Here is a 12715-nt window from a genome sequence, read left to right as displayed (position 1 = left end):
GACTAAAATCTACTATACGGTACTCCAGTATTGTGGGATCAGGATGTTTAGTCTTTTAAAAAAAAAATTTGATGTTTACATGGTTAAGTCTATTTTGCAAGATTAATTTAGGGTTAGTTACTGGGATTTTTTTTCTTTGGAAAAGTTAAATAATTTATTTTAAATATGTGTTCAGAAGTCAAAAGTTTAGTAGCTACATCTAAGCTGTGGGATCAGGGAATCTTTCCCCAGTTCATGGGTGTAGATATGCACCCTATTTATGTTCTCTCTGTATGCCAAGACATGTCTGGCTTCTCTTGAAAAATAAAGCCAGCGGATCCTGGCCGTATGGAAGAAAGAGGGAGCAATGTACTCCAATGGTCTCCTGGGATAGATAATCGGGCCACCAGGACCGTGGTGTGCACACTGGAGCACAATTTTTTGTGCAGTTTTTTGAAGCTAGGTTTATTGTAATTATGCTTAAGTCTTGCCTGCAAACAACCTTTCTCCCTAGTTTAGCACTTTGCTCTGAGCACAGCTTTATCGGTAGCAGTGAGGCTGGTCATGCATTGCGCAGTAGCAGCTAGGTGCCTCACTTTCACCTTCCCTGAGCAATCTTGAACAGCATGGAAGTTTAAAATGAGGTGGCTAGTCTACCTATTATTATTGATGGGACTAAAGTAAAAGATTGTAAAGGAAACTAAAGCCTAGTGAAACAAGAGCTGTGAATGTGTGAGGCTGAAATGGGACAAAGTTGTCTTACAGAAATGCTGTCCTTCAAGATCACCTTTCCTCCTCTAAAAAAAAAAGTACCCCCACAACAACTTAGGTACTCTCTCCTTAACTTGTGAAGTGCAGAGTTAGTCAAAGCATTATCAAGCTATTAGCACACTTTGTTAAACTTTGACTTACTATGAGATTGAAGTGCTCATGGGAAAGGATACTGAAATCTTTATAGCACTTAAATTTTTTTATTGTGTGATTTGATATTAACCTTGATTAAAATTAGTCAGTGTGATACTGTGTCAGAATCAGATCTAAGTTGTGACATTAAATTTGTTCACTGTTAGGACCAGCTGTGATTTCAAAAAAATTGCAGAATGTCACTTTAGGAAATCTGGCTGACCTGTCTGGGCTCATTGCAGTGGGTCCTGTTCTTTAAATTGAAATGTCAAATATATCTATATCAAGTTTTAATGTTAAAGTACTTGTTATAATGAATTTGTCTAATACCTGTAACAGCCAGAAGTGCACTTTTTTTTTTTTTGCTAGTACTTTTGGCATTGAAGAATCTTTATTACTAGTTTTTTGCTATTGAAAATTATGTTTACTTACAAAAACTGTAAGTAATGATGATGCCTTCAGAACGTTATGGTACAAAATCAACAAATATCATATACTGTTGCTCAATGAAAAGCTTGTTAGCCTAAAGCATAAGATCCTGTTTTACGTGATCTGAGGTGTTTTTTACTGGCTCTAAAAAAAAATTACATTTGGTAAAAAGCTTTGCCTGGAGGACTGTATTGTTTTGTTTTAAGGTCTTCCACTAACAGTGCCTCCTACTGAGATAGAAACCTGTGCACTTGAGAAGGAACTGGATATCTGTTTTGAGGTTCTTCTAGTTTATTAGATGACTGACTTGTGTAGGTTTTTTGTTTCTTTTTATTGATAGCAGTTTTCTTACTTTTAAAGAGCTGCTAGGGATAGGTGTATCAGTATTTAAACTGGATGTAAACAAGTTTAGTTTAAAATTAATGGGAAAATTTGTAATTACAACATCTGATATGTTTTTTAAATTGAAAAAAAATAGTTTGGTTTTCCCAACCCATTCCCTGCTAAGCAGAGAGTGAAAGCTAACAACTTTCGTTGCCTTTAAAATTTAGTTTAGCACTACTTTGAGAATACAGATATCATTCAGCTTGGATCACATAAGAATATTGTGTTCCTAGCTAAAATGTTACTTTTCAACATACAGTGCCTTTCACTTGATTCAAAATGATTTTCCATTTAAATCTTCAAATACTGAAGTGATTTTAGAAGCTGGAAATATTTATATTTTAAAACTCTAGATAAATATTAGTAATGGGAAACTTCATAGTATGAAGAAATTTTGAATGAAAAGAAGCCCAAATGTGAGAATGATTTAGGAAAAAGGCAGAAATCATCTGAGATTTATAGCAATATTTAAAGAAATCATCACTTTCATAGATACAATACATAACCTTCTCCATCTTTGAACATACTTTATCTTGAGGAAAGGTGTGAATGTCTGTGGATTAAGAGTTTGGCACTGTATTTTATCTTCAATGGTTAAACTTTTTAGTGCACTGGAAACTGTTTTAAAAAGGAATATAAGATTGTACTGTGAAAACTGTCAAAATATATTATTTATCAGATTTTTTAAAAAATGTGTTAGTGATGGGCTAGCAAGTTGTTTCTTTATTCCCCAAGATTAAGGGGTTAAGAAAAAAGAAGGGAACTGAGGCTGTAAATTTCATCTTGGCAGACTGAAAATGTTTTTTGACAGTCCTGCATTTTAGTGTGAATACGCAGGGAAAGTACTGTCAACTTTTTTAAATTATGGGACAAACTCTGACTCTGAAATTTTGAATGTATCTAATTCATTAAGGTACACAGAACTGTGCCTTTTGTAAATGTTTATTTGAACAGGTGGTTTGACTAGTTTACCTTATTGAATGGTGTTATGTAGCAGAGCTTAACAGAACTCCGTTATTACTTGTGTGCAAAAGAATTGAATTGTCATGTTACTGTGTAATTGACTTGCTTAAAAATGAACAATAAATTTAATAAAATAAAGTCATTGTCTTGTTTTTTATCGTAGTGTTCTGTTTAAATTTGGATGGAATACTTGAGTAGTTTTGAAGATTCCTATTTATTAAATTAACTTCTGGTAATGTAGCTTTAGTTACATTAGTTTCAGTTCTTACCTTTTTAATTCAGAGGTTTTCCCTTATTCTGATTGCAAAATATTGTTACCTATGAGTCCTCTCAAGGTTCAAATTTATGTTTTAAAGTTAAGGGGAGACTGGTTAACTTTTAAAAATACTAAATGATGTTATTTGCTCTGACTAGTTTCACCCTATTACAATCAGTGGCTTAGCTTTTTACCAAGTGGACATAGGGGCAGTTAAGTGAGGAATTTTGATGAGGTGAAGTTTGAGATTTTAATGGGGTTTGTTGGAAACAATGTTCACATTATAAAATACTTGAATAAATAAATAAAGGACCTCTTTACTATAAAAGAGTAAGGCAAGTTTGTTTTCATTTTTTTTATACCAGGGCCACAGCCATCTCTGGGAGTTAGTTTTGGAACGCCATTCGGCTCAGGTATTGGCACTGGCTTGCAATCAAGTGGCTTAGGTTCTTCAAGCCTTGGAGGTACACTTTAACTTTTCTAATCTTTCATTGAATTATTATACCGCACATCTGAATCTCTTGCAATAAGAGGATGATCTCTTTCAGGAAAGACCTTAAAATTTGGCAGTCTGGACTTTCCAGACTTCTTCATGCCTTGCAGAAGGAGTTGCTAAGGCTGAGAAGCCATTACAGTAAAAACCCAGAATGAACAGGATGAAGTAATCTCGTAGAAGTTCTGTTCAAGTACTTCCTTTTGTAACTACAACTTGACTTAATTTTCCATATATGAAAGTTAGGCGTCTGAGACATTGGATCATGCTGTAGCTGCTCCATAGAAGTTTTTCACCTGTATGTACAATTTTTAACTGTAAGGGGATTCATTTCTGCTTGGACTAAGATAAGAATAAATGCTAAAAAATTACTACAGTTCTGGGATCCTGCTTGCTGAAGCATGCTTGCTTTAGCTGTTATTCTATCCCTCAGTGCTGAGGTAGAAAAGAAATCCCTCTTAAAGCTGAAAAAGCAACACCTGAAAGTGAAGGGAAATTACCCATCAAAATGTTCATAGTGCTGATGGGGGATGTATTCCAGGAGGACACATGACAGTAAGAGAGTAGATAGTAATAAGAAAAAAGTATGGAGACCTTCAAATGTAATGAATTCTCAGTATTAGAAGTACGAGTAGAATCTTAATGATAGTAAAATCTAATCTGTGTGTAAATTTCCAATCTATATAGGTCAGGGGTTCCTATGGTGCGAGTCAGAAGACGCTAGTGTCCTCTGAAGCTTTTGTATAAGGTCTGCAAAGGAAATAGTTACATCTGCTGAGCACAAACATATGTGTTGTGGGTTTTCTTTCTCCTCTCTGCAGCTTCGGTCCACATCCCTATGTTTTTGCCTCTTTATGAGCTGAACATGTGAATCAGTGTTGTAATGTATTTAAAATAATTATGCATCACTCAGTATTGGAAAGATGATGTAACTTGAATGGTACATCAATTTTACCTTAAATAATTGTCTTGAAATTGATTTTTTAAATTTACCTGTATCCTTTCCCATCAGATTTTTAATTTTTTTCAGATAAACAAAAGTCTGTACACCTAAACAGGAAAAATAACTGAGAATAGTGGGGTAAAAGGAAAGTATTTCTGAATTACCAGGTCATTTCCACAATACTTTAAATGCCTTATTACAAAGCAAAACAAACAAAAAAACCCCACCACAACATAGAATTCTTCTTCTTTAACTAAAGAGGCTGGCAAGATTGGTGAACATATATAAACAATCTTTAATTTACAATGTAAATTAAAGCACACTTTCTTTTAAATTGACAGACAACTGCTTCTAGTCTTATCTTGGAGGCCTAAATTGTGTTCTTTTTGCTAGTTCTCTGCAAAAAGAACTAGCAAAAGGTATTCGTTTGCATTTCACCTGCTCACTGTTAATTTGCGAAGTTTTGATCTTTTGACAAACCAAGGCGGCTATCTGACAGAAGCAAATGTAGAAGAATAAAGGGATACATGCAAACTACCCTGTAGGTGTACTCTTGGAAACAAATTGGCAGAATAATGGGTTCTGGTTTTTGTTTTTGAGGGTTTGTTTGTTTTTTTGTTTTGTTTTTTTTTGTTTTTTTTTTACTTTTTGATCTTAGGGCTTTTTTTTTTAACAGGACAATTTTTAATGTATACTCTTGAAGTACGATTTTAATTGGGAAAATTTGCTCTTTCCATGAAATTGTGATTTATTTTTTTTTTTGTCAGTGATAAACACAGGCTTTTACATTTAGGTATATAAGACATATAATGTATAGATTCTATGCTTCATTAAATATTTTCAGTCACCTTGTCCTGGCCATTGATAAATAATTTCAAGCTAGGTGGGACAAAGTGTGTATCATTTAAATAAACTATCTTGCATTCAAACTATAATTGCCATTATATACCCTTAAAACTTAACTTGATTTAGAAACTGTGGAAGACTAGAGAACACTGCTTCAGATAGTGTGTTTAATCCTTACTTGTTTTAAAATCTAAAAATTACTTCTATAAAGAAACAGCTCAATTTTCAGTAAAATACAAGTATTTTCTCTGACATTTGAAACTTTAGGGCATAATTTCCTCAAGTATAAATAGTTTTCTCTTTATGAAAACCTCTTAAGACAGCCAAAATTGGAGGATATATTTCTGTTCCTGTCTGGCATCCTTCTCAAACTTCAAATACCAACTTAATTTTGCTTTGAAAGGGGTCTCACGGTGTGAAATAATGAAATTTATATTATGAAATTATAAATGTCAATTACAAAATTAACAATTAGTTTTAGTACAGCTGTATGTTTATGGCTGTCCTTATGTGATGATTTTTCACATTGAATATTGTGAAATTATGTTTCTGTTCTGTATTTAACCTATTTTGTGGTTTCTTCCTAAACTGAAGAAAATCTTTAAGCATGGAGAATTAATTTTTTATCGTTGATGAAGATTACAGCTTTCCATAATAGAAGTTGTAACCTGTGTATTAATTCTTAGGTTTGCCTCATTTGGTTACCGTTTTCTTGCCAATTTAACAGCAATTCAGTAGCAATTTCATGAACTGATAGTTTAATCACCTGTTTTTGTAGGTTTTTTTTTTTTTATAGCTTTTCCTTTACTTAGTTCTATATTTTGTGTGTTTTTCTCTGATGCCTTCCTGTTTGCACTGTTTTCTTAACACAGTGCTGTGTTGAGAATGAAAAACTATTGAGGCAATAATCTTAGGAATATTTGCTTACCAAATAAGGCTTAAGGTTCTGTTTGGTTTTAGAATACTTGCCCAAAACATACGTGTCTTTAATTGCTGTGTCTGTAATTTTTTTGTTGTGTGTCTTTACTATTATTCTACTAGGATTTGGAAGTAGCTCTGCCTTTGGAAGTAGTGCCACAGGAGCATCATCATTTGGGTTTGGAACTTCAAGTAAACCATCAGGAAGTCTAAGTGCAGGTTGGTTTCTGTCTCTTGAATTCAAGTTTATCTTAAAGCAAAAAGTGTTATAAACTGATGCAATCAAATCTAAAAAAGCTACTGAAACAAATGTGCCTAAAGTTGCATGTGTATATAACCATTAATGTAACTACTTACTTGCTAAATACACATTTTCAGAGTTTTTAGGGTTCTGTTAAATATCTCCTAGGTAGACAGTATTATTTTTTCCTGTTCTATGGTATCTGTTTAATTAGGAGTGGAAGCAGATCAGATGTATCAGATTGGATCAGATGCTGTGTGAGGCACAGAAATGCAGTTACGACTTGACTGCATAGACTATACAGTTACTAACCTGTTGAAATTAATGTAGCAATTTGTGACAAATACAGCAGTAATTTGACTTCCTGTTTTTACAAGTAAAGTTAAAATAACTATTTAGAATCCCAGGTTTCCTTAAAAGTGTTTATGTGCTTATCCTTTCTATTTGAATAGGAAATTATAGGTACTGTATGCCTGTATACCTCCATAATTCATTGATCTAACTGCTTTGAAAACCTGTCTGTGGAAATGGCACTACTCTACTCATTGTGGTTTTTTGGTTTCATTTTATTGGTCATGAGAAAATACAGATGCAATTGCTCCTTAACTCGGATTTCTGAAATCTTAGTCACTACTGTAGCTTTCATCTGAAGCCAATACTATAGTTTCTCTTACAGTCTTTCTTCAGTGGCAGCTAGGAATATCATGTCTCCTTGGATTGGCTTTTGGTGTAGTATGTTTCTTTTTTAAAAGCAAAATGTTTAACTGCTATCAATACAAATATAACAAATGTCTGGTATTTATTAGTACATTAGCTTGGATGAGCATCTTGTTACGTGCTATGCGTTTAATTTTGCTTTGTTTTTTCCCTGGTTAGTGATGTGTTATGCTGTCAGATTAGACTTATGAAGTACCTTAAGCTTTGTACTGTAAGGTGGAAATAGCTTACTAAGATGGCTGGGTAACACGCATGAATGTATAATAATGTATAGTAAATTCTTGATAGAATATTGCTTATTTTGCAATGTGCAGGGTCTAAGCATCAACCTGGTTTTGCTTAGTTAACTTCATATCAGTAACAAGTGAAACTTACACTGCTTACATCTTTATCCTGTAGCTCATTTTTCCTGAGCCTATATTAAGTTATAGTTCCATAAATAATATATTGCCACATTTCAAGCTGCTGAGTTACGAAGTACATAATTTAGGTTTTCATATATTAAAAAAAATATAATTAGAAAACTAGTTGTATGGATCAGTTGTCCACCACTGCTGAGGTATCAAATCAAAAGCAGCAATTCTGTCTTAGCTTACTTGGTGGTATGCAGAGACAATTTAGGTGTCATTTCACTGTGCTTCTCAAACCAGGCTTTGTCATGGTGCCAATGCCCCCAGTCTCTTTAGCAGTGAAGGAGTTGGACCCAATAAAATTATGATTGTTTTCAGTTATCTGTAGGGTCTCACTACAGAACATGGTAACCTGGAATATAAATTAGTAAATGTCATTCCTGTCATTTTGTGTTTATAAAATCAAGTGGTCATGAAATCCTGATCTAGACTGGGATTATGGACTAGAAACCTCCATAGAAAAATAGTAGCCCAGAAGCACATTAACTTTTATCTATTATATCTAAAAATCTAGTACCATATGGATATGGATTCCGTATGATCTCTAATTTAGTTTTATTGAGCATATGTAAATGGGTTTGAATTGAGGCCTGAAGCCAGCCTGATTATATATCTTTTTTTTTATTTTTAATATGTCCCGTTTCTTAGATAACAACATTTAGAGGATCCTGAAACAATATTCTGCTTTGCGTTATTGTGTGATAGTTGTATCTTGTTTCTGAATCCTGTGCTTGAAAAACCTAGGAAAATAAGGTGGTGAATATGAGTTATGGGACATTCTGAATACAGTCCATGTGTAACTGTGAGCAGCTTTTAGATACAAAGGCTATAGGAAACCAATCTTTTTTTTTTTTTCATTCATGAGGATTCCCTGATGTAGGACAATTTTATTCTTCTGAAAATCGTACTTGGGATTTGGAATTCACAAGGAAATGTAGGAACGGTTGCATATGCTTCTCTCCTTATATACTAGGATGAGAGACAAATTAGTCCACAGAATTTGGGGGGGTGGGGGTGGGACGGGACAGGACTAGATGATCTTAAGATCCTTTCCAACCCTAACCATTCTATGATTAGGCTTTTGAGCCTTTTCTGGATATCATTTAAGGTGTGGTCTGTGCCACATACATTATAAAGACAGGTAAAGGTAGCCTAGTCAGCAGGGCACATGGTTGGGAGTTCCAACCCCAGCTTTGCCATTTACCTGCTGTAACTGAAGTGGGTGGGCAATGGTCTGCTTGTACTTCTGTCTTCCCTCTCACCCTATGTATGCAGAATATGTTTAGACTGAGAACTTGAAAGGCTACAGTTCTTCTGTTGTACAGTTTCAGTGGGACTTTTGGGTGCTACTGTTGTATGGATAATGGTATGAGACTTGCGATGTAGGATATAATTGTTTACAACCGCTGAGGTAGGCTCTGTTAGTGCTATAATACCAGTTGTCATAGCAAGTCAGGTGTGTTAGCAATGTGGCATACTGTCATAGATCCATGTTAGTATAAAATGTTACAAATATGGGTAATAAAGTGGCTGGTGTTCGTAACACCAAGGAGAACAAGTTTGCAATCCTGATATAACTTATGTTTTATAATGTTTTTCCCTCCCTCATAAGGCTTTGGCAGCTCGACTACATCTGGGTTTAACTTCAGCAATCCCGGCATCACAGCATCAGCTGGCCTGACATTTGGGGTATCTAATCCTGCATCTGCAGGCTTTGGGACAGGAGGGCAGCTTCTTCAGCTGAAGAAACCTCCGGCTGGAAACAAGCGAGGGAAAAGATAGGCACCCCTAAAGGGAAGGGGAAGTGAATCAACTTTGTTCGTCTGAAAAATCTATTTTTCTAGATTGATGCATTGATTAAATTGCATCCCAGGAGATTTATAAAAGTTTTGCTACTCTTCCCTAGTCTGAAATACAAAATGAAGTCATATTAAACAGCTATTTTCTTGTGAATAGAAACCTGTTTACGTATTTTTATTTTTAGCCCTAGTTTTAGAAATATTCTATACTGCATTATTATTAAAGAATCTTGTAAAACCATCTATTTAACCTAATGTTAGTAGCAGAATATTTTTTGTTAATAAGCTTTATACCATAAGAATATATGCATATTTGGGTTTTTGTACAGATAAAATATATTCTAGTACAAATACTAGAGTTCATATCTTCTGTTCCTGGATATGGCCTTTAAATCTACTTCAGGGTGGTTTTGTGTATATGGATGTAAATATATACAGTACAGTGCACACATCTGTGTGTATATGTATGTGTATATATATATGTATAAAATACAGATGTGCAAGCCTTGCCCCATAGACAGGTCTCCTTTGTGTGTTTTGTTTCTCAGTGTTGCTCCATGGTCCCTTATCTTGATGTTCCTAGGAATTTCAAATAGTGGGTCCTGGGCTGTGTCATCATTGCTTCTTGTGTTTTGTTGTTCAAAACCAGCTGAAATACAATGTTTACTATTTCATAAAGTTTGGTAAATAATGGTTAGTAGCTGGATTTTTTTTTTTAACCTTTTTTCTTGACCCATTTAGCAGCCAACTCTAAAGAAGAATCCAAGATTTTGACGAAGACATTTCATAGGTAAAGTTCCCAAACTGGTTGGTTTTGTTTTTTCTTGGAGCTGAGCAGTAGGGCATCACAGCATTTCAGCTGAAAGCTCAGGATGCCACATGGTCTGTGTGCAAGCAGGGAGTTGTCAGCCTGGATGTGCTTTTCCTTGCAATTGAAGGGATTAGGATATGCTATTCTAGTGAAAACCTGAATTAGCTGTTACAAACCAGAGTTGATTCATTAGCTTATCATCAGTTCTGCTAGTATTGACTTAAGAGCAGTTGCGTATCTGCTTTCAGTACAAGGTATCGTACAGTCAGTTACTGCTAAAGATTGGAGGATGAAAATGGTGTAATTTGAAGGTTAAAGCTATTGCAACAGCAGTTGATGAACCTTGCCTGTTACAACATCATAGCTTGTTGTGCTGCATCTCACATTTGATGTGCGCTAGAAATAGCTGTGAAAACAAGGAGGAAATAATGATCTGTTGAACCTGTGCAAATAAAGATACAGGTTGAAGTGAGAACATGAAACTTTGGAGCTGAGTTGCTTTTTATGTAGTTTTGTATATAACGTGCATCCAATGAATATTCACAATCATTTTCACAAAAGCACCTTTTTTCCTAAAGCAGTTACAGTGCATACGATTTTCTAGTACCAAGTCATTTGCTTTCTCTTAAAGTGTTATTACCATTTTGTAGTATGTTTTGGAAATGATGTTTGCTTTCGGCAGTGATTGCTCTTTGACATATGTTCAGTTTATCACTCGATCTGATAAAATTAAGGGAAACTGAGCACAGAATTCTTCACTTTTATAATTGTTTGTTATTGCATCTTTGTGAGCAGCCTCTTAGGAAAGGGTATAATGTGGGTTTCTTATGACTTGGAAAAATAAAGTTTTCAGTTTATTTGGATTTTAACCCTTTCTAAAACTCATTTGGCTGCAGTCAAAACCATAATGTTTGTATTCCTTACTGCTTTTTTTTAATAGTTATGTTAAACCACTGGACTCTTGTAATGTATTAATTTGTGAAAATAATTCTGAATGTGTACTGTTTGTCCATATGTGCAACATAGCATTGTGAAAACAATAAAACAATAATGCTGTGATCCTTGTAATACATATTTGCCTATTTGAAATATAAATTCCTGTTGTTCTCCCATGTTACTGGAGAAACAAAAACATCATCAGCTAATACGAACAGTTGTTTTTCCTAGATTTTATATAATGCAGAATTGATCTTGCTGAAGTTAGGGCCTTGGTCTCTGGTTTGAAAGGGGAGGGGAGGTGAAGGGAGGTATTGTGTTGTGGGTTTGTCTAGAATCTCTTCACAGTGTGCTATATAAATGTGCATCGTGCTGTAATGCAACACAGCACTAGGCATGGCTTTGGAAATTCAAAAGCAGTGGGAACCTTCTGGGTACCAGTATTCTGTTTCTTTTCACATGAAGGCAACAATTATGTCCTTAATTTACCCTGTATGAAAAAGTGATTGTGTAATAGAATAGCCATATGCTGGAGTACAAACTAAAGTCAAAATGGGATTTGAAGTAATTATATTCCCAGAATATTACTTGGGTGGCTGACTTTAGCCATGATTTTCAGGGATCAACATTGTATATGCTGTGTCAAAGGATAATTTTTAATTTAGAGACCTGTAATATAATTAGAGTGCAAAATACAAATACATTCAAGGTGTGGTTTTCTACAAGGCAGGGTGAAAAGGTGACCTGTACTTAAAACACCATGAAATGAAATCAAGTCTGGATTATTCTGTAAAGAAAGAAAAATATGTACCAGAGGAAGACTGAAGTCGTATATGTAACGTGTGGCTCTCTGTTAATTTGTACCTTGTGCAGCTGTGTTGTAAATTTGTTTGTGACCTCTCACTAGAAGTAACTTGGTTTTTCTTCACTGTTGTCTCTACAGTGCACATCTCAGGAGGTAGGATAGCATTGTGCCATAGATTGTTTGCTTCATGATACTCGCCCTGGTCCAGCATCTCAAAACTTTCTTTACACTCACACTTGTCTTTCTTCCTGAGAAGCTGGCTAGCTAAATACTGCCAAACTTACTGCTTCATTGCAGACTGGGAGGGAGGAGGTTCAAATAAAGTGCAGGTGAATAGCGTTTATCTTCCTTGCCACAGGAAATCCAAACCCAGCTGTAGCCCCCCATCTATGTATTCATGACATAACTTCATTTTGAACCTCAGTTGCTTTTATAGCATCATTTTAAAAATTAAGACAAAGTTCAGGAGTAAGTTTAATGGCCTTTTTCCCCTCTTCGTCAGTGATAATTCTTTGGTTTTTCCCAGATTGAAACTCATGTTCATAGTAGAAAAAAAAATCCAGAATGAGTCATATTGGCTCTCATGTGTTATTAGTTTTAATACCTGAAAAGTCTCAGTAGAAGATACGAAGGAAGCACCTTTTAGGTTCTTAGTGAGAAATTAAAAGTAACTGTATAGAAACCCCCATCCATGCTGTTTAGCATAAATAACATACGCTCTATAAAAGTTTGTTTCCCTAAAACTCTTATTTAGGTTCATAAGATCAAAAAACTGACTATGCACAAACTTTTCAGTGATAAATTAGGTTTTGGACTAATTGCTGGGATTGTGCTGTCAGGCTGTTTCCCTGTTCCCTCACAGTAAGTGCCTTTCGACACTGG

General features: G+C 34.9%; 1 protein-coding gene across 8 annotated transcripts in view; it reads left to right on the top strand.

The window, feature by feature from the left end:
* NUP58 (nucleoporin 58) overlaps window positions 1–12715 on the top strand; it is a 37530-nt gene that overhangs the window by 22467 nt on the left and 2348 nt on the right. For 3 of the 8 annotated variants that reach the window (XM_062615188.1, XM_062615187.1, XM_062615186.1), the window contains 3 exons: window positions 3280–3378; window positions 6238–6333; window positions 9095–11151. In XM_062615188.1, the coding sequence (XP_062471172.1) occupies window positions 3280–3378; window positions 6238–6333; window positions 9095–9264 (365 nt within the window). In that variant the 3' untranslated portion in view covers window positions 9265–11151. Of the gene's footprint in view, window positions 1–3279; window positions 3379–6237; window positions 6334–9094; window positions 11152–12715 lie in introns of those variants that run through there. The other 5 variants (XM_062615193.1, XM_062615191.1, XM_062615190.1 and 2 more) reach the window with 3 other exon arrangements.

The sequence above is a fragment of the Pezoporus occidentalis genome, unplaced genomic scaffold (assembly GCF_034315485.1).
Source record: "Pezoporus occidentalis ecotype Australia unplaced genomic scaffold, CSIRO_AGI_Poc_V1 ctg18, whole genome shotgun sequence".
Lineage (NCBI taxonomy): Eukaryota > Metazoa > Chordata > Aves > Psittaciformes > Psittacidae > Pezoporus > Pezoporus occidentalis.
Note: the sequence above shows the minus strand (reverse complement) of the source record. Positions and strands in the feature narration are given on the sequence as shown.